Source organism: Sorex araneus, chromosome 11 (genome assembly GCF_027595985.1).
Source record: "Sorex araneus isolate mSorAra2 chromosome 11, mSorAra2.pri, whole genome shotgun sequence".
Classification (NCBI taxonomy): Eukaryota; Metazoa; Chordata; class Mammalia; order Eulipotyphla; family Soricidae; genus Sorex; species Sorex araneus.
Window position 1 is genome coordinate 47,674,953 of NC_073312.1, and position 26,377 is coordinate 47,701,329.

Sequence of the window (26,377 nt, forward strand, 5' to 3'; positions counted from 1 at the left end):
CCTCCGGGGACAGTGCCAGGGCCACCTGGCCCTGGGGCAACATGACAGAAGGAGGGAGGGTCTCGGCTCTCTTTCTAAGGAGAAAATGCCTTGTTCAAGCCTGTTTCCTTTGGAAGCAAACTAGGAAGTAATGGTAAAAACCACGACTTTTTAAAGTAATGGCAGTCCTGGGCATTTGTGTCACAGCCAAGGTGGGGAGCAGAGCTGGTCCTGAAGACGTCAGGATCGACCTCACTCAGCCCTGCACAACGGCCCGCTGCCTGGAGCTGTGCAAAGGGCTGGAAGAGACGAGGGAGCCTGTGTACCAAGGAGCCACACTGTGCCCAGGCACCTCGAAGACACGCCAGCACATGACTGCCCTCGCTCTTGCTCAGTGGTGAACCACAACCCCAGCGGTATTAAGCGGGTGGACCTGCTGCTAATGAACAAGACGTGGCCTGAACGACAGAACCAGGGTGCCCTGGAGATGAATCAAAGCCTCTCTCGATGGCCGGGAGACTGACCTGAAGGCAGCAGATAAGCAAGGGCAGGTGAGCAATGATGACTTTGCTGGACGTCTTGGACTGCAGCTTCTCAGACAGCTTGATGCAAAGATTTTCTGCTCCTAAAACCAAAAATCATAGTATAGGTGATTAGCCAAGGCTGACAGGACCAAAATGCTTGGTCACCCACTAATGACCTAAGTTAACGAGGGGTTACATCAGTTCAGGACAGGAATCCATAAGCAAAATTTAGCCTCTGCTCCCTGTCACTGTCTCGCTCTTCTCTGACACTCCTGGTGCCCAGTGTCCTGTGTACAGACCTGCTGTGCACTTGACCGCATTGCTTAGCCTAGACAAGCGCTCCTCCTACACAACTGAACGCTTGCTTCTCCACATCAAAGCCTGAAGTGCCAGCAGGAAGGGGTGGAGGAGACACGCAGGGATTTCATTTCCTCAGTGCAAGAACCCGCTGCTCACCCTGCTCGTCCTTTACTGCCCACACCATGAGGTCCACACAGGCAGCATTTGCCTGGCAGCGCAGCTTGAGGGGGCTCAGCTCGTTGTGGATTCGGTCAGCATCGTGCAGAATCTTCTGAAGCTCCCCCTGGCTTGTGTTGAATTGCTCCAGCACAAAATCATGGATCTCCTTCACAAAGGAGTTGGGGAGGTCTATGGGAAAGGGAACAGAAATGTCATCTAGAAACAGAACTACACCAAAACTCTGGCAGCAACAAGGAATGTTGAAACCCTTCCCTCTCTAACAAAAACCCAAGAGGAGATTTTAGGGCCACATCTGGCTGTGCTCAGGGGTTACTGCTCACTCTGTGCTTGTAAGTCCTTCCTGGCGGTGCTCAGGGGATCACATAGGATGCCATGGATCAAATCTGGGTTGGCAACCCAAGTGCCCTACCTGCTTAACTATGTCTCTGACCCCAGAGAAGAGTATTAAAAACCAAAATAAACAAACAAAAAAAACCTCATGGACTAAGAGTACCTGCCTTGCAAGCACAAGGTCTAAAGTTCTCTCCCCAATGCCACCACGTGCACTAAGCAAGATCCTAACATCTTTGCCATCTGTGATTTCTGGTCTCTAAAGTGCTTTCTCCTAACACTTGTGTCAGTGACCATACAACTAAACACTGTGACCCCTCGCAAACACTGCAGTCAGGAGCACAAGCTCTGCTGAGCACCACTATCAAAGTGTATGAGTCTGGGTGAGCCGTGTGTACAAGCACAGAAACAAATGGAGTATGACCCCAAGGGCCTGCTTTGCATGCAACTGACCCAACTTCGATCCCTGGCATCCCTTAGCCCACTGGGAGTGCAGGGCCTTCCTGAGGGCAGGGCCAGAAACAATCCCTGAGCACTGCTGGGTATGTCTCAAAAACAAAAACAAAACCTCTAACAAATCAGATCAGAAATGGAGGAGAGAAGTTATAATAGGTACCACAAAGTACTAAACTACGGAATGACTATGAACAATTAGAATCACTAAGTTGGAGAAACTAAAAGAAATGGATCAACTTTTTAAAATCATATGATTTCTGGGGCTGGAGCAATAGCACAGCGGGTAGGGCCTTGCACGTGGCCGACCCGGGTTCTAATCCCAGCATCCCATATGGTCCCCTGAGCACCGCCAGGGGTAATTCCTGAGTGAAGAGCCAGGAGTAACCCCTGTGCATTGCCAGGTGTGACCCAAAAAAATAAAAAATAAAAAAAATAAATAAAATCATATGATTTCAATGACTCTATCAGAAGAAAAGAGAAAACCCGAAGAGACCAACGACTGGTATGGAAATTTAAACAGTCACCAAAAGTCTCCCCCAGAACAAAAATCCAGGTCCTGACAGATTGGTCAGTGTGTTGTTCTGAACCTTCAAAAAGGAATGATCTTTCTGAAGCTCTTCCATCAAGTTAAACAGGAATTCTGGGGTTGGAACAATAGAACAGCAGGTACGGCATTTGCCTTGCATGTGGCCAACCCAGGTTTGATCCCTGGCACCCCATATGATCCCCTGAGCCCCACCAGGAATGATCCCTGAGTGCACAGCCAGGAGTAAGCCTTGAGTACTATCAGGTATAGCCCAAAAAACAAAAAAAGGAAAAAAAAATAAATAAGGGATAGAATGAAAAGACACACTAATGATTGGGAGAAAATATTTGTACAGAGAATACAGAGGATTAATATCTGAGATAAATAAAGCACTCTCAAAGCTCAACGGCAAAAAACAAACCCCATCAAAAAACAGGGATGAAGAGATGAACAGATACTTCCACAGAGATAACATATGAATGATCAACAGGAACATGGAAAAGTTTCCATCCCTGCTGAGTATCAGGGAAATGCACATCAAAATGACAATCACGTATCATCTCACACCAAAAACAATTGTTTAGATCAAAAAGTCTGGAAATGGGGCAAGTACAATGGGTAGGGTGTTTGCCTTGCACAGGACCAAGCCAGGTTTGATCCCTGGCATCCCATATTATCCCTTCAGCTTAATGGGAATGATCCCTGAGCGTAGAGCCAGGAGTAAGCCCTGAGTACCAGCAGGTGTAGCCCCAAAATAAACAAACAAAAAAGTCTGGAAATATTATTTGCTGGCTGGGACATGGTGAAAAGGGAACTCTTTTGTTAATGGTACTGGTTTTGCCTGGTTTTGCCTCTTAGGAAAATGGCGTGGTGACACCTCAGAAATTAAGAACTGAGCTTTCATATGACTCTGCAGTTTCACTCCTGAGCATCTACCCTAAGAACACAAAAACATTCTTTCAAAAAAACATATGCACACCTATATTCATTGTAGACTTATTTGCAATAGCCAATATCTGGAAACAAATCAACAAGAGATGAATGAATAAAGAAATTGTGATTGAGGAAGTAGGGAAACTTAGAAGACTGGAAAGCTAGTACAGTGGATAAGGTGCTTGCCTTGCACATGACTGACCAAAGTTCAATCTCAAGTCCCACATATGGTTCCCCAAGCACTACCAGGAGTAATTCCTGAGTTGAGTATAGAGCCAGGGGTAAGACTTGAGCATCTCCAGATGTGGCCCAAAAACAGAAACAAAAAATAAGGGACCTGGACAGTGGTAGAGGGATACTGGCACCTTGGTGGCGGGTGTGGTGCAGTAACACTGCCAGCCTAAATCATGAATCAAACACTGCTATAAAGCACATCACCTCAATAAAAAAATTCTATGAGTGCCTGTTTTATTTTTTTCATTTTATAAAATGTCTAAAGTAGACATGTTAAAGTGTGCAAGATCATGATAACACAACAAGTCGGTATCAGACAGATCCCTGAGAAACCATCCCATTAAGGAAGGTGTCACTGAAGGTACCAGGTGCATAGTAACATGACTGTATTACCTGTGTGTGTGCTTAATGGACTGGCCGAAAAGAATACACCAACAGATCAAAAGACAGTTCCACCTACTCAAAAATGAGCACATATAGACTGTCCTCACCCTTCATGTGGTACAGAGTGTCTCGAAGCATCTTGAACATGGCCACGTAGAGGGGATCACTGAACGTGGTATAGTAGAGGTCAGCAGTAGGGTTGGCCTGTGGGGGGGTGGGAGAGATGAACATGACCACAGCACAGAAACTCCTCTGGACCTTTCATGCCAAGGTAGAGTTAATTAATTACTATACTTCTGACAGCAATATAAATGAGCAACTGTTTACTGTCATTTACCACTTAGAGTACTTTCAATTCTCTTTACCCTTTTACACATCAGACAGAAGGTTCCTACAGTCACCTGATTCCCTGAAGAAATATTCTCCTCTCACTAATGCTATCTTTGAACAAAGGGGACATGGACGAAAAAGAACAGCCAAGGGGCCACAGACAAGGGGATTCAACCATGATCACCATATAGGTGACATATACCACAATCACTTTCAGATTCAACTTATGCTCTGTAATCAAAACTCACTTAAAAATTATTCTTTAGCAATCTAATGTAAAATGCAGCACTCTTAATTCTTGGGAAGGTGAGGGGGACTCAAACAAGGTCTCGTGAGAGGAGTAAGATCAGTTCTTAATTTGTAGAAATTTTCAGTTTAGAGGAATGGAAAGGCATTATTTATATAACTCCTGGAAGCATGTAAAAATGATCAGAAAAATACACAGAGATGCAAAGATAAACCTATAGCAGGGTCAGAGACTGGGAGGGGAAGAGGCTGCAGGTTGGTGGAGAGTGGGGAGGAAAACAGAATGACGCTGGGTATTAATACAAGCCTATAGGTAACACAGTGCTGGGGAAGGTCACTGAGTCAGTTGCTTTATCCTGCATAGCCCTCAGCATTGCTTGGGGACAGAGGTAAAGAGTTGCAAAGATCAGGGTGGCACAGGGCTCTGACTCCCAAATGCAAGCAGGAAGTTAGCGCATTTAAGACAGTTTACTTCTATCATCCCTGACTGTGTAACTCAAGTCCCTTAACCCCATGTGCCTCAGTTTCCTTCGTCTATAAACAAAGGATTGTTGTGAGATTTGTGGAATGAGTGGGTTAATTGTTTTTAAATCACAGGGGCTGGCACAAAATCAGCACAGTAATTGCTAGTTATATTCAGTAAAAATCAATATATTGTAATAATTCTAGATCATAATTTCAAGCTTTTCTGGCTTTTTTTTGTAAGCCACAAAAATCATTTATTTAAATAAACATATATATATTAAAGTCCAAATTGAAAACAAAACTACCAGACACAGCTCTTGTTCAATGGGTACGACCATATCAGAATCCTCTCTCTCAGCCTTTCTCCTTCACTGAGGAGACAAATCCTGACGGGGATGTCCACTGAGCTTCAATGCTCCCCTCAGGTCCCGGAAGATGGACCCTTCCCTGGAGATGGAGTGCAGGCCCAACAAGCAGCTGGTCAGACTGGCTCTCCCAGCACCCAGTCCTGGCTCTCTTGGTCTGTGCTGGGTGACAGCCACTCAATGACAATAGCAACAAAGAAGCCCTTGGGACTGTAAGTGCAGTGAGAGAGCTAAAGGCTGACCACATCTTGTAAGAGGGTTGGAGACAACACAGAAAATGTCAGTTTGCAATGGGGTGAGCTACAGAACCGTGCTATGTAGATAAGCGCCTACAGCCCAGAGCAAACATTAGGCACGTAATGAATGTCTGCAGTTAGCCACAGTGAGTTGTCTGCAGAACTGCTGAGAGCAGGGGCAGGGCAGAAAGAGCCTACCGCACAGCAAAGCCCTCGTAACACCTGAGCCCCAGAGGGTAGCAGGACTTGTGCATCAATGAGAAAAACATCCCCAGGGGTAGGATGGAGTCTGGATCCAACACAGTCATGACAATCATCTGCCTGGGAAACAACAATCTCTCGGAATCCTAACTCTCAAAAAAGGCTGGATCTAAGTGTTCCCCAAGATTCTGAGACCCCAACAATGTTTAATGATTTTATGAACAATATCTAATATATTTAAGGACAAAAATTTCCTAGGTTTATGACCCTCACATGTAAAACTCAGACTTGGATGTGCCTAGAGAGCACGAGGAGCATGTCCTGAGTCAGAGGAGCAGCTTTGGCAGCACAAAAGAAGGAGCAAGGAAGGTAAGAACGCTCAAGAGTCAGAGGACCTCAGCAGGAATCCACAGTAACCAGGTGCTGTGGGAACACTGGTTAGTCTCCCTGAACCCCGATCCTTTATCTGTGAAATAGAGACGCTGCTACTCAGAGGTAATGCGTTTCAGGGAACCCCATGGAGCAAGCCCGCAGGTAGCAGGGGAGCTGTCATTACTGGTGCTGGAGAAATTTAGTTGAAAACTCACTGTCTAGCCTTTTCACCTTCACACATATCCCCCCTGCTTTCTCTGGGTAGATGCTCAAACCAGACTGCTCTCGCTGTAGCACGCTTAGGAAAGACATACCTCTACTACACTGGCTACCACCGCATCCAAGGATTTGAGAACAGGCTCCTCAACAATCTTCTTTACCTACCAGAGAGAAAAAGGGTCATGAGCACCTGACAAACACAGTGAGATGGGGATACCAGTTCCCTCTATTAAAGACCAAACTATGGCAGATGAACCACAAATAGGTTCAGGTGGTGAATATGATGAAAGTAACAGGCCAACAACATACCCATTATGACTTTGTATAATCTGTGCCCACAAAATACATTTCAAACTGGGGCTTCTACACACAAAACATGAGTTCCAGTCCTTTGAGCTATCTCTCTGGCTGGTAATTAGCACCTGAGTTTCTTGTTTGGTTTTGGTTTGGGAGCTGTACACAGCAGTGCACAGGGTACTTTACAGTCCTGAGGACTGAACCTAGGCCTCCCACACCAAAGTATGCACTCTGGACCTTTGAGTTCTCCCCAACCCCACTACATATGTGGTTTTTTAGTTTTTTTTTTTTTTTTTGCTTTTTGGGTCACACCTGGCAATGCACAGGGGTTACTCCTGGCTCTGCACTCAGGAAGCACCCCTGGCCATGCTCAGGGGACCATATGGGATGCTGGGATTTGAACCCGGGTCGGCCGCGTGCAAGGCAAACGCCCTACCCGCTGTGCTATCTCTCCAGCCCCATGTTTTTTTAGTTTTTGGGCCACAACCAGTCATGATCCTGGCTCACTCCTGGCTGTGTGCTCAGAAGTCACTCTTGGTGGTTTTTCTTTTTCTTTTTTAGGTCACACCCAGCAATACTCAGAGGTTACTCCTGGCTCTGCATTCAGAAATAACTCCTGGTGGGGGCTGGAGAGATAGCACAGTAGATAGGGAGTTTGCCTTGCACGCGGCCGACCCGTGTTCGATCCCCGGCATCCCATATGGTCCGCCAAGCACCGCCAGGAGTAATTCCTGAGCATTGCTGGGTGTGACCCAAAAAGCACAAACAAAACAAAACAAAACAAAAAAACAACTCCTGGTGGTGCTCAGGTTACCACATGGGATGCAGCGCAAATGCCCTCCCTGCTGTACTATTGCCCTGACCGCTCCTGATGGTTTTTTTGTTTTGTTTTTTTATAAATTTATTTATTGAATCACCGTGAGAGCAGTTACAAAGCTTTTGAGTTTAAGTCTCGGTCATACAATGATGAAACACCCGTCCCTTCACCAGTGCACATTTTCCACCACCAAAAATCCCAGTATACCCCCCAACCCACACCCTCCCCCTACCTGTGTGGCAGATGGTTTACACATTACTCTCTCTCTACTTTGAGTATATTCAATATTTTGACACCAGACCCACCATTATTATTTGAGATTTTACCTCAACACTCAGATCTGCTGAAATGGTAAAATTAGACAAGTTGTTTTCTATTGCTGATTATGAATAGCATATGCCGCGTGATTTTAAAACTCTGAAATTCTAACAATTAAATCTGGAGGGATTTCTGCCAAAAGCCACTGGGTTTCGAGATTTGTTTTAGAGTTTCTGGGATCATGGCTGTTAAGCAGCCTGATCAGGAGCCAGAGAGGCAGTTCATGGGCGGCGACTTGGGGTCTCGTTGAGGCAGTGGAGGAAAGTCCTGATGGTTTTTTTTTTTCCGCTTTTTGGGTCACACCCAGCAATGCACAGGGGTCACTCTTGGCTCATGCACTCAGGAATCAACCCTGGCCATGCTCAGGGGACCATATGGGATGCTGGGACTTGAACCCGGGTCGGCCGCGTGCAAGGCAAACGCCCTACCCACTGTGCTATCACTCCAGCCCCAAGTCCTGATGGTTTTTAAGGGGACAAAATGGGTTGCTGGGGATTGAATCCATGTTGGCCGCATGGAAGGCAAGTGCCCTACCTGCTGTACTATTGTCAGGCCTTTATGTATGTTTTACATTTTATATGTTCAACCCAAAGCTGAATAAATCATTCTGAGTGATTTCTGTTCATTCCAGAGAGGAGAGGGGGTACTCTCCACAACATGTTTCATGATGTCAGAAGTTTACTTCTTTCCTCATATTATTTTCCAAACAGGAAGTCGGGTACTTATTATTTTTAGTTTTTAGGCCATACCTAAAAATTATCCTAGAGAAATTTAGGTGAAAATGCACTATCTAGCCTAGGTTACAGTTAACAATGATTTCCTTACCTCTAAAATGTGGATGCATGCCTGTCTTCTCTACATGATAGCTGCAATGATTAAGTTTCCCAATTTTTATTGAGAAAGCATTTCACAATAACTCCATGAATGTTATCTTTTATGCCACTTTATGACAGTCACACTTTACAAATGTCATTTCTTCACCTGATTACCAAATTCTGATTTGAAATACTGAAAAATTCCTAATTTTACTTTTTAAAAACTACAAGGTCGTCAGCACTGGCAATTGTGATGACTGATATATTCATGATCTGTTTATCCATAGTGTTGTACTTACCAAGTTTAAGAGTTCCCGAAGCATTTCCAGTGGAATATCGAATTCTTTATAGGTAATGCCATTGAAAAGAGGAGAGACAGAGAAGCTGGAACTGATGGTCGAGAAGTAGTAATCAGGATCAAGGGCACTCCCATCATGCAAGCAAGAAACTTCCAAAAAGAAAACAAAAAGGTCAGTCCTAAAAACACATAAAATACGGCCTGAAGCTGATTCTCAAAAACCAACCAAGATGTACATTCAGCAGCTAAGAACAGTGGTGGCCCCAAGCCAAAAACAACCGACCAACCCAAACACAACGGACCAAACCAAACAGGTAAATCTGTGGTAGAGCACGTGCCTTATAGGGATGAACCCGTTGTACTACTGCTCTGGCCTGGCCCTCTCTTTTTAAAAAAATCGTTGTTGTGATTGGGATACAACGTTACTCCTGGTGTTATGAGGACAAACAATATAATGCTGGGTATTAAAATCATAGCCCTGCACATATACAAGGCATTTGCTCTGCCGCTTGAGGCACATCCCAAGCCCCAATTCATTTGGTGGGGAAGGGTGGGCCACAGCAAGTGGTCCTCTGGGATCATTCCTGGGTTTGTGCTTAGGAGTGCACCCTGGCAGTGCTCTGAGTGAGATATGGAGTGCCAGGAATTCAAACAAAGATCTATGGGATGCATTTTTCTATCACTTAATTTGAATCTTCCCTCAAGGATAAAGTGGAGGTGATTTTAACAAGGATCTGACACTGCATAAGTTGTCATATGAATCAAATACCATCGGGTAAAAATTCTTCCTAGAGTAAAGCTCCACTTGGGGCATCATCACTACATCCTATTTTAATGTCTAAAAAGACCATCAAAGGCCAGGAGAGAGTTCACAGAGTAGCACACATGCTGTGCACGCTCCAGGCTCTATGTTCTGTCCGCGCATTCTCAGTCCCAGTACCAAAGGGTACAATCTCTAGCACCACTGCACCTGAGCATCAATCTCTCAGGCTGGGCCCAGCATCACTGGCAGTGGTCCTAGGTACCTGAGCACTGCTGGGGAGACACCCCAAATTAAAACTAAATTGAAAAAGAGAAAAAAAAAAAGGACTCACTTTTAGTAGTCTACCTAATATCAATGTTCTCACAGGTTAATGTACTAGTTTTCTTTTCTTCTCTGCGTAGATTTTGGGCCACACCTGGCTATGCTCAGGGCTTACTGATAGCTGTTTGATCCCTATCACCACAGGATCACTTGAGCACTACTGGAGTAACCATGAGCACAGAGCTAGAAGAACCCCTGGAGCACCGCTAGATGTGGCCCAAAAAGCAGAAACTAAACAAACAGAATACAGAGGATAAAAAGTACACAAGATAGGCCCAGAATGATAGTACAGTGGGGAAAGTGCTTGCCCTGCAAGCCGCCAACCCAAGTTTGATCCCTGGCACCTCATATGGTCCTCTGAGTCCCAGAATGATCCCTCGGCCAGAGCCAGGAATAAGCCCTAGCATTGACGGGTGTGGTATCAAAACAAAATAAACCAAACAAAGTGCACAAAATAATATGGAGGCCCTCATGTGCCTGCCACTAGAAATTTAGTACATTTGGGCTGTAAAGACAGTACAGGAGGTAAGGCTCGAACCAACTGACCCCAGCAACAAATATGGTCCTTTGAGGTCTGCCAGGAGTAATCCCTGAACAAGAGCGAAGAGTACGCCCCAAGCTCTGCCAGATGTGGCCCAACCTCCCCTGCAAACAGAAAATAAATGGTTTCTAAAAGCAGTGACACTCTAGATGCATGAGAGCAGAGCCACAGAACCAGCATCCCCATGTAAGAAGCATCTGTGTGCTGCCGCTCAGGTGAAGGTCAATGTTCTTGCCCACCTTCAAAGTAGTGAAAGGCAGATCCTCCAGGGGAACTGGGAGGAGGCATCCCACGCTCGGGGCTGACCTGAAACACAAACACACTGCACATCAGAAAAGGCAAAGCTCCAAATCAAATTCACCGCACACAAAGTTTCTCTACCAACCCAAAGTTGTACTCTAAGTCCTGGGTCTAGCCTCACCTCTTCCCTGCAGCCCACCAGGGCTTCTATGTTCTCCACTATATACTAAGTTAGCTAAGACAAGATAGCTAAGTTCTTGTCTAGTCATGTATTTAGTACTATATTATTGAGTAGAATTATGCCTTTTCCCATGATTCAATTATGCCTAAAAAAAAAAGCTTTTTTTTTTTTTTGTCATACCAATCAGTATTTCAGGGATCACAATTGGCTGGGCTAGGGGGATCATATGGGATGCCAGGGATCAAATCTGGGTTTACCGTGTTTAAGGCAAACACCCTTCCCACTGTACTATCACTTCAGCCCCTCAATTATACACTTTTTATGGGCATCAACTATCTCCCATTCAGAATAGACTGGCACCCAACTGCTATGCAACAAATATTCTAGTACTCCAGGAGGTGAAATCATTTGTAAATATTAAAAAAGGAATACTCAATGCTTTGCATTATAGAAATTTCTAAGGACAGTCTTTCACGTTTCATACATTTCCTTAAACAATACAAGCTCACTCTTTATGTGAGCACTGAACAAGAGTGCTCCCCTGCCCGCCCCCAGGATGAGCCCCACCTGGGCAATGCTGGACACACTGCTAGTCTTCCTCTTCAAGGGGCCCTCCTGGCACACACTCAGCAAATTGCTGGGCAGGATGGAGCGGAAGTCATTGAAGGAGCGCCTTCGAACACCTTCCAGCTCCTCTGGAACCCGCAGGGAATGAGGAGGGACTTTGGGAAAGAGTTTTGAGAGGAGAGACTCTTCGGTGTTGCTGTAACGCCCAAATGCTCGTGAGATTCCTATCAGGCATGGGATCGAGTATTTGCAAAGGTATTCTAGAAGACAAAGTGAGAATGTTACCAGAGCATAAAGTTACCTGTGAGAGAGCCATACCATAACACCATGAGACACTGGTACAATCTCAGAGCCAAACCACCAACAGTTGGGAAGTCAGGACAAGAGACAGCACCTGTCAAAATGGTGATGAGTTTCCCATCTGTCACTAACAACTCTGAACTGGATCTGCCTCACAAACAGTTTCTCTCTTTGGTCCTGATCTATTTCTGTCACATTAAAATCAATAATACAACTAAGCTACACTTTCAGGTATCTTAACTAAATTTTATATATTTATTTCTCCTGAAATGGTAGCCTTAAACTAAAGAGGGAAATTACTTTTTTTTTTCTTTTTAGGTCACACCCAGCGATGCTCAGGGGTCACTCCTGGCTCATGCACCCAGGAATCACTCCTGGCGGTGCTCAGGGGACCATATGGGATGCTGGGAATCGAATCCAAGTTGGCTGCATGCAGAGTAAACGCCCAACCCGCTGTGCTATTGCTCCAGCCCCAGGAAATTACTTTTATATTCATTCAGACATTATAGGGCAGGAGACAGGTGAAGAACTAAGGTCCCAGAAGCTAACCCAATTTGTCCAAGGTGACCCAGCAATCAAGTATGTAGGTGCACATGAATCCCAAGTCGTTTCCTAGCTAACATGCAGCAAAGGCACCCTTCGAGGAAGGTTTTCATCCTTTAGGTACCCAGGGAAAAGAACAGAGGACTGGAGAGAAGCCAGAGAAATAATCACAAAATTACATTATTGGATCTATGATCATACCTTTGTCTTGAATCTCCAAGGCCTGACACATTCCCAAAAGGACATGCAAAACCTGTAAAACTGCTTCTAAAATCTGCAAGTGGCAAGAAAATAGAAAAACAAGGTTACAAGTAAAATCAATGTAGTCATCACAAAATCCATAATTAGAAGGTGCTTTGGACATCTTGTCCAGTTCCACATCTGACACATAATTCCCAACATGAAAGCTCTGCTGAGGGGCCAATGAGCTGATGTTGCAGGGACAGGAAGTTTCTGGGACTCTCCCAACATCCAGGTCAACCTTGTCTTCCTAAGCCTTATGGCCCACTGGCTCTTGGGGTTGTTCTTTCCATTCTGGAAACATGACAGCATGACAGACTCTCCAATTTCTTTTTGTTTTTCTAGGCCACACCTTGTGGTACTCAGGGCTATTCCTGGCTCTGATTCAGAGATACTCTTATTGGGGCTCAGCGGATCAAACCTGAGTTGGCCACATGCAAGGTAAGCACCTTAGACCACTGGACTATCTCTCTGGCCCCTATCTAAAATTTTTTTTTATGGCTCAATACCACTAATTTTCTTCAACCACTCTTAATAAATGCTTGAAGATACTGATTATTGCCTTGGTTTTACTGTCCAGGGTAACCTAATGACTCAAAACTGTGGCACTCAGGACAAAATTTCAGGGATGTTGGACTCACTAAGTAGCCACCAACTCAACACAGATTCTATGTACAAGATCTGAACTTTTCAGTAATTACATCACATTGCTGGTCTAAACAGCTTATAAATACTTAAATCCTTTCTAGACATGTTGCTCTTGCTCTCTGCCACCTCTATGTAAATATTCAGGGTTTTTTTTTTTTCTTTTTGATTTTTTGGTTTTTGCCTTTTGTGTCTTCTACAAGCACTCATGAAACTCGCTTCATTTTATTGATTTTTAAAATTGCTGTTATTGTCAGGGGTCACACTTGGTAGTGCATGAGGTCTCCAGAGCCATCCCTGGTGTTACGGAGGTAGGCATGAGTACTAGGAATCAAACCCAGGTTCCCCACGTGCAAGGCATGTGCTCGCTCACTGGGCCACATGCTCAGGCTCCCATTTTAATTCTTTTCACTCTTTTCATCAATTTGGGACTCTGAGAAATATGGACTAATTCACTATACTTTTGGGGCCAGACATAGAGTTCAATGTTAGAGGACTCGTTTTGCCTTACCCCTGGCACCATGAATAAAAATACATGACCTTCTTACCTCATTCCTAAGACCAGGGTCCCTATAAGCCACATCAGACAGCAAAGTTACCAAGCAGAAGCTAAAGCTTTCTGCAACTGGGAGGGCACCTAAAAGACATACAGACAAAATCAGATCATCACAAATGAGACATTTGACCACATTCAAAGGCACCCAATTCAGTATGTTCCCTCTCTTATTTGATTTGCCCGGGATCAGTTTAAAGTATCAGTTGTCCTTGATGATTACCAAAGAACAGACAAGGGCCTAACATGTTTGCTAAGAAATAGAGCCCTACTTTAATTTCATAAAATGTGGCTCACTCTACCTGTTTCCTAGCCTAATTTTTAAAGGCCATAAAGCCCTCTTGTGATATTCCTTTTCTGTTTGTGGGTCACACCTGGCTCTGTGTTAGGAGGTCACGCCTGGTAGGACTCAGGGTACCATAACCAGTGCCAAGGATCAAACATGGGTTTGGCCAGTGCCCTACCTGCTGTACTATCTCTCCAACCCAATAGTCCATTTTATTCCCTACTTAAATGAAGTGAGAAATCAATCAATAGAGTGTAAGAGATAGTATATGGTGGCTAATTGTTAAATATCAATTACTACTCCTTTATAAAAAGAATTTAATATTTTTAATTTTAATACATGAGCAAAGTTCGAATCAGAGCTTCCACAGACCTGCTGTACACCTTCTAAGTTTTTCAGCCCCCCATGACTAGGCCTCCTGTAGGGAGGCTCTCAGGAGCCTTGACGGCGGGAAGGAAGCAGTGCAACAAGCATACTGGGAAAGAAGCAGTGCCTCTGCAGATGGGGCTGCTGCACAGGGTCAGCCACTAGGACACGGAGAATCGATTCTGGATGCTGAGTAAAAGGCACAGAATACAGGAGCCACTGTTTTAAGGACATGCTCCTGGTACATGGTTGGAGACTGTAAACTTCTTCTGCATTTATGGTTCTCAGAGGCAGCTCCAGGCCATTCTCAAACCAGAGTGTATCACAGAATCACCAGGAAGGTTTGTTAAAATGCAGTCTGCTTGCTTCCCAGGCCCAGAGAATGCTACAAATCTGCATTTCTGACAAGTTCCTAATTGCTGCTGATGTTGCAATGGTTCTGTAAGAACTCCTGCTCCAGAGTTTAAAAGTCACACTGCCTAGATGGATAAAAAATTTTTAAAAAGGAGAGCAACAGGGGCTGGAGCGATAGCACAGCGGGTAGGGCGTTTGCCTTGCACGCAGCCAACCCAGGTTCGATTCCCAGCATCCCATATGGTCCCCTGAGCACCGCCAGGAGTAATTCCTGAGTGCAGAGCCAGGAGTAGCCCCTGTGCATCACCAGGTGTGACCCAAAAAGCAAAATAAATAAATAAATAAATAAATAAATAAAATACAAGATAAAGAGAAATATAAATCAGGGGCCTGAGCAGGTAGGGCATTTGCCTTGAACATAGCCAATCTGGGTTTGATCCCCGGCATCCCTTATATGGTCCCCTGAGCGCCACCAGGAGTAATTCCTGAGTTCAGAGCCAGGAGTAACCCCTGAGCATTGCCAGGTGTTACCCAAAAAGACCAAAAAAAAAAAAAGAAAGAAAGACAGGAAGAAAGACAAAAGATTTTTCTCCATTTCTAAAGGGGCAAAGTTTAACTTGGCCATGCCAAGTTATACATAATTATAGCTATATATATATATATATATATATATATATATATATATATATATATATATATTTTGCTTTTTGGGTCACACCCAGCGATGCTCAGGGATCACTCCTGGCTTTGCACTCAGGAATTACTCCTGGCAGTGCTTGGGAGACCATATGGGATGCCGGGGATCGAACCCGGGTCGGCTGCGTGCAAGGCAAACGCCCTACCCGCTGTGCTATCGCTCTGGCCCCCAATTATAGCTATTTCTACTGGTGCCTAATCATCCATTTCACCCCTCCTTTTTGAGTAGCAGCAGTGTAATTTGGAAAACTGACTTCACACTTGAAGAGTCAGCCTATTAATCCTGCCTTAGGGGCAATAAAAAAACTCATTTACAGATGGGCAGGTGACCCAATTCTGGCTAATGAGACATAAGAAAAAGTTCACAAAGGTCTCTGAGTTTCTATTCTCAGAGTGCAATGAAAGGAGAGCTTGATCTAGTCCCTGTTCAAGCTGACCCAAAGTCTCTAGACAACAGTAACTTAGTGAACCCCATGTTGCCTCAGGTAGGAAATGGTCCTCCTGTCAAAAGTGGAACCACCAGAAGCAACCTTATGGATGTGAAAGCACAAATACTTGATCTCGACATACTTAAAACATAAAACATACAAGTTTTTCCTTATATTCATGAAAAACATCTTGAAAAATTACCTCTGCCTTTTCTAGCTGTGCTTTCTTCTACCCAATACACTTTTGGAAGACCTTTAAGAAGTCGAAGAAGGTAAGGAACCACAGAGTCTTTGTGCTAAAAAAAAAAAAAAAAAAATTAGTAAGATATGTGATCAAAAACTTCTTAGCATATAATAAGTCCAGAACAAATCATACCCACAGCCTAATCATCTGAAAGATGGACGTTCACATCCTTTCTTCACACTAACATTTTTTTAGTGGATCCACTCCTGACAGTGCTCAAGGACCAAATCAAGAGTCTCACAGATGAAAGGCATGTGCTCTAATCTCTGAACCTCAGGTCCTTCTGGTCTGCTCACTATCTTTTAATTCAAAATACTGCTCTAAAATGAAAATTCTTGGAGCCAGAGAGATAGTATAGCAGGTAGTGTGCTTGCCTTGCAAGCAACCAATCTGGGTTCGATCCTTGGCATATCATATGGTCCCTGGCATATCATACAGTCTCCCAAGCACTGTCATGAGTGATTCCTGAATGCAGAGTCAGAAGTACCCCTGAGGGGCTGGAGTGATAGCACAGCGGGTAGGGCGTTTGCTTTGCATGCGGCCAACCCAGGTTCGGTTCCCAGCATCCCATATGGTCCCCCAGCACTGCCAGGAGTAATTCCTGAGTGCAGAACCAGGAGTAACCCCTGTGCATCGCTTGGTGTGATCCGAAAGCAAAATAAATAAATAAATAAATAAATAAATAAATAAATAAATAAATTAAGTAACCCCTGAGCATCTCTGGGTGTGGCCACCAAAATAAAATTAAATAAATAAAAACATAAAATTAAAATGCTTATATTTTCTTCAAATGAAAAATACCTTTAAAATAAATCTGGGGCTGGAGTGAGAGTACAATGGGTAGAATGTTTGTCTCACACATGGCCAACCTGGATTAAATCCCTGGCACAGTACATGGTCCTCCAAGCACCGCCAGGAGTGTTCCTGAGTGCAGGACCAGGAATAAGCCCTGAGCACTGCCAGGTGTGGCCCCAAAACAAAAACAATGGTCAACCACTTACTTCAACTAGCTTGGTAATATTAAGAAACAGTTTGACATTTTCTTTTAGAGCTATACTACTATTCTATTTTCTTTTTCTTTTTCTTTTTTTTTTTTTTTTGCTTTTTGGGTCACACCCGGCAATGCACAGAGGTTACTCCTGGCTCTGCACTCAGGAATCACCCCTGGCAGTGCTCAGGAGACCATACGGGATGCTGGGAATCGAACCTGGGTCGGCCGCGTGCAAGGCAAACGCCTTACCCACTGTGCTATTGCTCCAGCCCCTCTATTTCCTTTTTTCCACCATACCCTGGTGTTGGGAGTTTCCCCAGGCATACTACTCTAGAATGACTCCTGGCAGTGCTCTGGGACCATGCAGTGCCAAGGATCAAACCCAGGGCTCACATGCAAAGCAAGTACTCCAGTCACAGGAGCCACCTCCTTGCCCTAAAAATTTGTTTTTTAATTCATCTTTTTATTTTGTTTCGATTTGGGGGTCATAACCAACAATCCTCCTCCTGGCTCTATGCTCAGGAGCAATTCCTGGTGGTACTTGAGGGGTCACACAGTGCTAGAGATTGAATCAGAGCCTCCTGCATGCAGAGCATGCGCACCAGCCCATTAAGCTGTATCTCTAGCCCTGAAATCATCTTTAGAAGGGGGCCAGAGCAATAGCACAGCAGGTAAGGCACTGGTCTTGCACACAGTCAACCCGGATTCAATGCTACCCTGAGGCCATGAGGAGTCATCCCTGAGCACAGAGCCAGGAGTAAGCACTAAACACATCCAGGCATGGCCCCAAAACAAAAACAAAACAAACAAAAAGACATAGTAAGGTATTCAAAAACTAAATCTCTACCTAGCACTTTCTGGTTTTTGGTTGTTTTGTTTCGTTTTGTTTTGTTTTTGTACATAGGAGTCACTCCTGGTGGGCTAGGGGGACCACATAAGGTGCCAAGGATCAACTCTGGGTCTGTCATGTGCAAGAAAAGCACCTACCTATTATACTATCTCTCCAATATCTAAGTCTAGCACATTCTTTGAAAAGCACTGTAGCACTGTCGTCCAGTTTTTCATTGATTTGTTCGAACGGGCACCAGTAACGTCTCCATTGTGAGACTTGTTGTTACTGTTTTGGCATACCGAATACGCCATGGGGAGCTTGCTAGGCTCTGCTGTGCAGGCGAGATACTCTCGGTAGCTTGCCGGGCTCTCCGAGAGGGAGAGGAAATATCGAACCTGGGTCGGCCACGTGCAAGGCAAAGACCCTACCCGCTGTGCTACCACTCCAGTCCATGATATTATATTAAAATATTTTTTTAAAATACTGTCTTTGTAGGGCAGAGAGATAGCTCAGTTAACTGAAGCATATGTGCTAACTATAAGCAGGGGAGTCAGGTTCAATTCCCGGCACCTCTAGGTGCCCCCAGACCAAGCTAGGCGTAGTTTCTGAGTATTTCTGGATTTGACCCAAAAATTAACAAACAAACAAGAAAAAAATACCATCCTTTTTTCAGAAACAAAATTGCTGAGTATGACCAATGAGCATTTTACTGAGGATGAATACAAGTCTACTCTAAAGGGCATACAATTACTTTTGCAAGGTAATTTAACTGATTTTCTGTCAAAAAACAAGAACAAATTTTCAAACAACATAATATATTCACATAGTTCAAAACCCAAAATTCCTTAAGAAGTCTTATTTCCCAGAGGCAAAAGGACAAATGCCGGATTTCTTTTATATGCAGCACATAAACAAAGAAAGGGAACAGAATGGTGACTGAAAACCAATCCTGGGACTCTGATAACAGAACTGAGTGGGAAGGGCAATGAGAAACGAGGTTGGGGAGGGATGGGGCTCTCAACATTAACAATACTGCAATAAATAAATAAATTCTGGGGCCTGAAAAATAGTACAGTGGTTAAGGCTCTTGCCTTGCACGCAGCTGACCCTAATTCAGTCCTGAACGCTGCATATGGTCTCCTGAGCACTGTCAGGAGTGACCCCTAAACAAAACCAGGAGTAAGCCCAGAACAGAAGTGAGCGTAAACCAAAATCAAATAAACAATAACAAAAATTTTTAAAGAAGTCTTATTCCCACCTGTGTCACAGTTCCACCCTATCCTGGGCTGTTTACTAACCATTTTTATTAGGGTCATAAAGTCACAAGGTGATTCTTCTAGCATCACACCTTAGGGAAATACAAGCATATCCAAATTTAAACTATAATTGGTTTCCTTTACTCTGCAGAAACATTTTTTATTTAGTAAAATCTTACCTGAAGATCAGATTCAATGAGAAAAATGCCCAGCGCAATCACTGCATCTCTCCGTCTTTCATCTAATTGGAAGATCCCATGAAAATCTACCGGGCACATACAAAGCAGCTTTTGAACCTAAAGCATAAGACAAGAAAACAAAAATTAGGGCTGGAGTGATAGCATAGCGGGTAGGGCATTTGCCTTGCACGCGGTTGAACTGAGTTCGATTCCCAGCATCCCATATGGTCCCCTGAGCACCGCCAGGGGCGATTCCTGAGTGCAGACCTAGGAGTAACCCTTGTGCACCGCCAGGTGTGACCCAAAAAGAAAAAAAAATTAGATTCATAAAAACATCAATGAGCACTTCAAATTAACCAGTACCAGTCATGGATGTGGCTTGGCCAATAAGAGACCTGGGCTGGATCTCCAGCACCACTAACTAAACAGCCACCACCACAAAAGGCCAATGACTGAGCATTGCCCAGTGTGACCGAAAAAAGTAAAAAAAAAATAATAATAACAAAAAAAAGCTCAGTGAGTAGTTATATATCTTTCTGGTAGTGAAGCACATTTGCCATATGGAGGAATCCTGAAGAAAAGGTGGGAATTTAACATTTCCATTCCTTTCTTGCATAAGCATTTAATCATGAAAGCACAAATTTCCCCTACATGTATATATTTCCTATTTCTTTGGTGAGGGAGTGGGGTAGAGGTTGAGCCATGCTCCAGCAGTGCCTAGGGGTTACTCATGGTTCTCTGTTTAGGGTTCACTCTTGGTGATGCTCAGGGACCATACGCACATGGCAGCCCCTGGCTTGAACCGGGCACCCCATATGGTCCCCTGAGCACTGTCAGGAATGACCACTGAGTGAAGAGCCAGGAGTATGTCTTTTTTTTTTTTAATGTATCACCGTGAGGTACAGTTATAGACTTACAAACTTTCACACTTACATTTCAGTCATACAATGATCAAGTACCCATCCCTCCACCAGTGTCCATTCTCCACACAAATGTTCCCAGTATCCCAACCACCACCCTCCCGCCTCTGTGGCAGGCGCATTCCCTTTTGCTCTCTCTCCTTTGGGGTGTTGTGGTTTGCAATACAGGTATTAAGTGGCCATCATGTTCGGTCTACTTTCAGCACACATCTCCCACCACAAGCGAACTCTCCAAGTATCCTTTACTTGGTGGTCCCTTCTCTAGCTGAGCTGCCTTTTCTCCCAGCATGTGATGCCAGCTTCCAAGCCACGGAGCAATCCTCCTGGTCCTTATCTCTCTTATCCTTGGGTGTTAGTCTCCCATTCTGTTACTTTATATTCCACAAATGAGTGCAACAGGAGTAGGTTTTGAGCACTACTGGATGTGTCCCTAAAACAAAAAAAAATAAATTCACAAGAGAAATCATCTGAATTATTATGTACAGAAAAAAATTTTTTTTCAGGAAAGTGATTCAAGTGCTAGAATACAAGACTACATGTGAGAGGCCCTGGGTTTAATCTGTGACCACAAGGAACCTCAGAGCACCAGGGAGTGTGGCTCCTACTACATTATAAAGAAAGGGTCAGAAAAGACTACAAAAACAAATACAAGTTGAAAATAAAAGGCTGAGCACAGAGATAGCACGATGGGCTGAGCACACACATGCTCTGAGGGCTGGAGGAACATATTCAATCCTCAGTATAGCATTGCAAGGTCTCTTGAGCACTCCACCAGGATGTGGCACTGTGGTCCAGTTATTCATTGATTTACTCGAGCAGGCACCAGTAACATCTCCATTGTGAGACTTGTTACTGTTTTTGGCATATCAAATACGCCATGGGTAGCTTGCCAGGCTCCGCTCTCCGGGCAAGATACTCTCAGTAGCTTGCCGGGCTCTCTGAGAGGGACGGGAGGAATCAAACCCAGGTCGGCAAATGCCCTACCTGCTGTGCTATTGCTCCAGTCCCGGAAGCTCCAGTCCACACACACACACACACACACACACACACACATACACAGAGAGAGAGAGAGAGAGAGAGCGCGCGCTTGCCAGGAGTAATTCCTGAGTGGACTATGGCCCCAAAACAAAAACAAAAGAAGGAAAAGATTTTCCTCTTTTACATTTGCACATGTGTAAGTTTTTCACTTTCTCCTTCCTTTGAAATGTATATAAATCCTTTTGAGGGCATTTCAACTTTATTACCAGGGATGGTCTTTCTCAAGAAGCCAGGGCCATCTCTTTGGAATATAAACATCATTTACATTGCTAACACCTCTATCTCTTAGTTTCTGAGTGAAGGTAGGAGCCTAAACACAGCTGGCTCCCAGCTCCAAATTGCAAACCCACCTCCTGTCATAAAGATAGGAGTTGGTTTTTGCCTTTGGAGAAAGTCCACTGGCTAACACCACAGCCCCGCCAAATGACCAGGTAAAGTTAGGATGAGCTTTGTGTGAAAAATTTTTCCTTAACTGAGGGCTAGTTATAAAGAAAGCAGGTATTTGATGGTTGAATCTGCTTGGTTCTATGAAAGAAAAGAGATATTTGACTGGAGTGTGTGTCATATTAGTTTATTTTTTTAATTTTTATTTACTTATTCTTTTTAAAAAAAATTTTAAGTTTTATTGAATCACCGTGAGACGGTTACAAGCTTTCATGTTTGGGTTACAATCTCAACAATGATCAAACACCAATCCCTCCACGTGCACATTCCCCAACACCAATATCCCGGGTATACCCCCACTTCCGCACTCTAGTTTAATACTTATTCAATAATATAAATGTATGTCTCTACTACTTTCATGGAGTTGGTGTCTAGTTGGAAGATTCTGTTTTTGCCTCAAAGGTTATACTTTGTATGTGGTAACCAGGGAAGACCTCACAAAGAAAGTGTGCATTAATTAAAGTGGGATCTTAGAAGGAATAAGCCCTGTCAAATCAGGAAAGGGATTTCAAGCAGAGACCCTGGGACAGCAGGACAGAGGGGAGGGGAGAGCTGCCCAGAAGTCCAAGTGCAGACAGCCCCCACATTCCTGAAGAGCAGACCAGGCTGGTGGCATGAACTGTACTGTGCTACTTACAGGGCAGCAGAGCAGCTAGGAGGCAGGTACAGGGTCTTCATTACTCTTACAATTAAGAGAAGAACCTTTCTGGCCACTGGATCAATGATGGACTGAGTGGGGAGGCAGAGGAGATGACTCAAAGGGTTGAAATGCAACCCTGGCATGCAAAGGGTCCCGGGTTCAATCCCAGACAGCCCTGCATGGCTTCCCTAACACCTCCATGGAGACTTAATGGCGCCCGGCACCACTGGGGAAGCCCTCCCTGCAAGGAAAAAAAAAAGACTACTGAAGAATAAGAAGGAAGGCAGGGAGATGGGTCAAAGGACACCATCACAGCAATCAAGTCAAGAAAGTAGTGACCAGAACAAGCAGGGACAGAAAGTGACCAACTCAGGATACAATCTGGAGGAAAACTTTATAGCACCTAATGGGTGGCACAAGGGCACAGTGAAAGAAAGATACTTCAGTTGCCTCTGTGCCACTAAAATGTACTTAGAGAAACACCCAGGATGAGTTGAGTTCTAGAACATTCCATAGAGAAGTTGTTGAAGGAACATTTACCCTTGAGAAAATAAGGTAAAAGGTAAACGTCTACCTGTGTCTTCATGTAGACAGACGAAGGGTTCCAATACAGCTACCCTGTAGTGCTCCCGTTACTACTTATTTGTCTGTCTCCTCACCAATGCAAGTTTCTAAAGAGCAAAAGTCATCTTTTGGAGAGAGAATTCAATGGACTGAGAGTAAGCTTTGCATATTTGAGGCTTGGATTTGCCATCACAAAGTCCCCACAATAAGGAAGTCCAAGTGCAGACAGCCCCCACATTTATGATCACCAGAAGTGATCATCAGCACAGAGCCAGAAGTAGACCCTAAGTACCATGGGTGCGGTCCAAATGCTCCTTGCCAATAGCACTGGGACAAAATGCGGCGGGTAAGGCACTTGCCTTCCATGTGGCTGACCTCAGTTTGATTTCCCAGCCTTTCATATGGTCTCCCAAGGCTACCAGGTGTGATTTCTGAATGAAGAGCCAGGACTAATCCCTGAGCACTACTAGGTTTGGTCCCAAACAAAACAAAACACACACACTCCCCACCAAAAAAAAACCAAAATCCCCCCTAACCCGACCAATAACCTTTTATCTTTATCTTTGTTTCCCATCCCTTACAATGTAGACACAGATGACAAAAGATCCTTCTCCCCATGACTTTTGACCCTGCCCTTTGTTCCTACAATTTTTGCCCAGGCTCCTTTTTCTTGGCTTGGCACAGAACCTGAGACCTCATACATGCAATGTAGGCACTCTTATCAATGAGTCACATCCCCAACCTCATAAAAGGTATATTATTTAAATCTCATGAGACTTTCAAGGGCTGGAGCAATAGCACAGCGGCAGGGCATTTGCCTTGCACGGGGTTGACCCGGGTTTGATTCCTCTGCCCTTCTCTGAGAGCCCGGCAAGCTACCGAGAGTATCTCGGCCCCATGGCAGAGCCTGGCAAGCTACCTGCTGTATTGGATATGCCAAAAATAGTAACAGCAAGTCTCACGATGGAGACGTTACTGGTGCCCGCTTGAGCAAATCGATGAGCAACGGAGTGACAGTGACAGTGAGACTTTCAAAATATCTTATGGAGGGGTGTTGGATTACATCTACTCCTGGCTCTACTTGCTAATCACTCCTTGTAGTATTAGGGGACCCTGTGGTGCTGGGTATCAAACCAGGACTGGCTGCGTACAAGGCATCTCAACCTCTGTGCTATCTCTCCAGCCCTTGCCTAGACTACTGATCTGTGTACCAGGTTCTCCTTTCAATCCATACCCTTTCTTACTGGGGGAGGAAAGGCTGCCAGCCACGTTGGCCCTTATCCCAGAGGTCAAAGGCCAACCCAAGGTCTCCTTTATGTCAAGCGAAAGAACTGATTTCTCCTCGCAGGGCAGCTGCTCTAGGCTGGGTTGGGTTGGTTTGGTTTTTGGTTTTTGGGCCAGACCCAACTGCTCAAGGATCATTCCTGGAGGTACTCAGGGGACCATATGCAGTGCTGGGGTTTAAACTAGGGTCAGTTACATGCAATGCAATGACCTTAATCTGTACTGTCTCTTTGGCCCACAAATCTTATTCTTGAAATTCTAAGGTATATACCCTTAGAACTCAGAGAAATAGGGAAGCATATATTATCTGGATAATGAAAGCTGGGTCAAATAAGTGGATAATTCTATATACAATGATCCAACATTTTTCTTATTTCCAACATCTCAGTAGCAGTCAAACAACATTCTTGTTTAGTTTTATTTTTTAGTGTGCTCAGGGCTTACTCCTGGCTCTGTACTCAGGGATTACTGCTGGCAGGGATCAAATCCCACGTCACTGTGTGCAAGGCAAGTGCCCTGCCTGCTGTACTATCCCTCCAGCCACTCAAATCACGCTCTTCTTAAACATAACTTCCCCAAAATCTCAACCTAAGTAGTTTTTTCTTTTTCTTTTTATAATAGTGTAAGAGACACAGCAATTCCACCTGAACAAAGGTCCTTGGAGGGAAAGGTATGGCTGAAACGAAAAGAGGTGCCCACTTGGAACAAGAAAGGTGCCCACTTGGAACGGGCTCTAAACACTCAGTCTCTTGGAAATAATTCATGAAGGGGGTGGGGAGGTGTGAAAAAATACTTCACGATCGGGGCTGGAGTGATAGTACAGCGGGTAGGGCATTTGCCTTGCATGAAATTGACCTGGGTTCGAATCCCAGCATACCATATGGTTCCCTGAGCATCGCCAGGAGTAATTTCTGAGTGCACGAGGCAGGAGTAACCCCTGTGTATCACCGGGTGTGACCCAAAAAGTCCCCCCCCAAAAACCTTCACGATTTTGTGCAAATAAATTTACATTAGCTTAATTTATTAAATTTGCTTAGTTAATAAAATATAACAAAAAACTGGAATGTGGACACTGAGGTTTTTCTTGGAAAAATGTCTCTCAAACAAATGAATTTGACAGTTGGTCAAAACCTTGGTTCTTATATTGGGTAACCCATGCAGCTGGGTTACACAAATATTTGCTACAGCAGTGAATGAATAAATGAAAAATAATCAAACATGTAATACCAGCACCAGCCACACCCAGTGGTGCTCAGGGGTTACTCTTGGCTGTGTATTCAAGAATTACTCTTGGCAGGAGGGTCGGTAAACCATATTGAATGTCGGGGATCAAATCCATGTTGGCTGCTTGCAAAGCAAGTGCACTAGCCACTGTACTATCTCTATAGCCCCAAGAACCTCAGTTCCAAAGATGACTACTAACCTCACCCCCGCCCCCCCACACACACAGTTGGAGAGCTGGAAGAGGTCACACAGACTCAACTGCCCCTACTTTCAGAAAGGCCAAATGTAATTTTATCCTTGTCTTACAGGTTAGGCAAGTAGATCCACACAGACTAAGTCCAGTATTAGGCAACAGGTTCTTAACTAGACCCCTCTAGCAACTTTGGTCTCTGTCTGCTCTAACATTACCACTTTCTTGTTCATACACTACACCATCCACAGCTCCTCACCCCAAAGAACAATCAATAAACACTGCGAGCATGGCCACAAAGGTCCTCCCCAACTCCCCTTTCATTCAGGACCTAAACACAACACTCACTTCTCCCAGACTTGGCCTCTTCCACGGTCTTCAGCCATCTGCTTTTCATCCAACTAGCCTTTTCTTCCCTAACTACCTGGTGTGCAAATGGACAACTTAGTGGCTGCAGGCCTGAGGCATGAGGTTCGATCCCTAGCATGTACATGCATGAAGTTCCACCCCTGTGACTCTGCTCTCGAGGACCCTCCAGTGCTGCAACTGAAATGTGTGACCCCAGCAATATGCCCCAACTAGAGATGTTCAAGCACGAAAGTCAAGATCTCAATGCCAATGAACACATGTGTGTGTATCACTACAACCGCTGGCAAGCACTATACTCAGGATGTGTGTGAGCACAGAACAAAATGAGTGTCATCCCTGGGAAGTACCACCAA

The 26,377-nt window shown here is 44.5% G+C and overlaps 1 protein-coding gene across 2 annotated transcripts in view; it reads right to left on the reverse strand.

The window, feature by feature from the left end:
- Positions 1 to 26,377, reverse strand: part of PI4KA (phosphatidylinositol 4-kinase alpha) — a 109,968-nt gene that overhangs the window by 70,358 nt on the left and 13,233 nt on the right. Inside the window, exons 2-13 of one of the 2 annotated variants that reach the window (XM_055118745.1) lie at positions 20,518 to 20,701; positions 19,352 to 19,468; positions 16,052 to 16,145; positions 13,715 to 13,803; positions 12,483 to 12,555; positions 11,439 to 11,698; positions 10,690 to 10,756; positions 8,827 to 8,975; positions 6,376 to 6,441; positions 3,954 to 4,050; positions 960 to 1,151; positions 504 to 604 (exon numbers count right to left, since the gene is read on the reverse strand). In XM_055118745.1, coding sequence (XP_054974720.1) covers positions 504 to 604; positions 960 to 1,151; positions 3,954 to 4,050; positions 6,376 to 6,441; positions 8,827 to 8,975; positions 10,690 to 10,756; positions 11,439 to 11,698; positions 12,483 to 12,555; positions 13,715 to 13,803; positions 16,052 to 16,145; positions 19,352 to 19,450 — 1,287 coding nt within the window. In that variant the 5' untranslated portion in view covers positions 19,451 to 19,468; positions 20,518 to 20,701. The remainder of the gene's footprint in view (positions 1 to 503; positions 605 to 959; positions 1,152 to 3,953; positions 4,051 to 6,375; positions 6,442 to 8,826; positions 8,976 to 10,689; positions 10,757 to 11,438; positions 11,699 to 12,482; positions 12,556 to 13,714; positions 13,804 to 16,051; positions 16,146 to 19,351; positions 19,469 to 20,517; positions 20,702 to 26,377) is intronic. The other variant, XM_055118744.1, reaches the window with a different exon arrangement.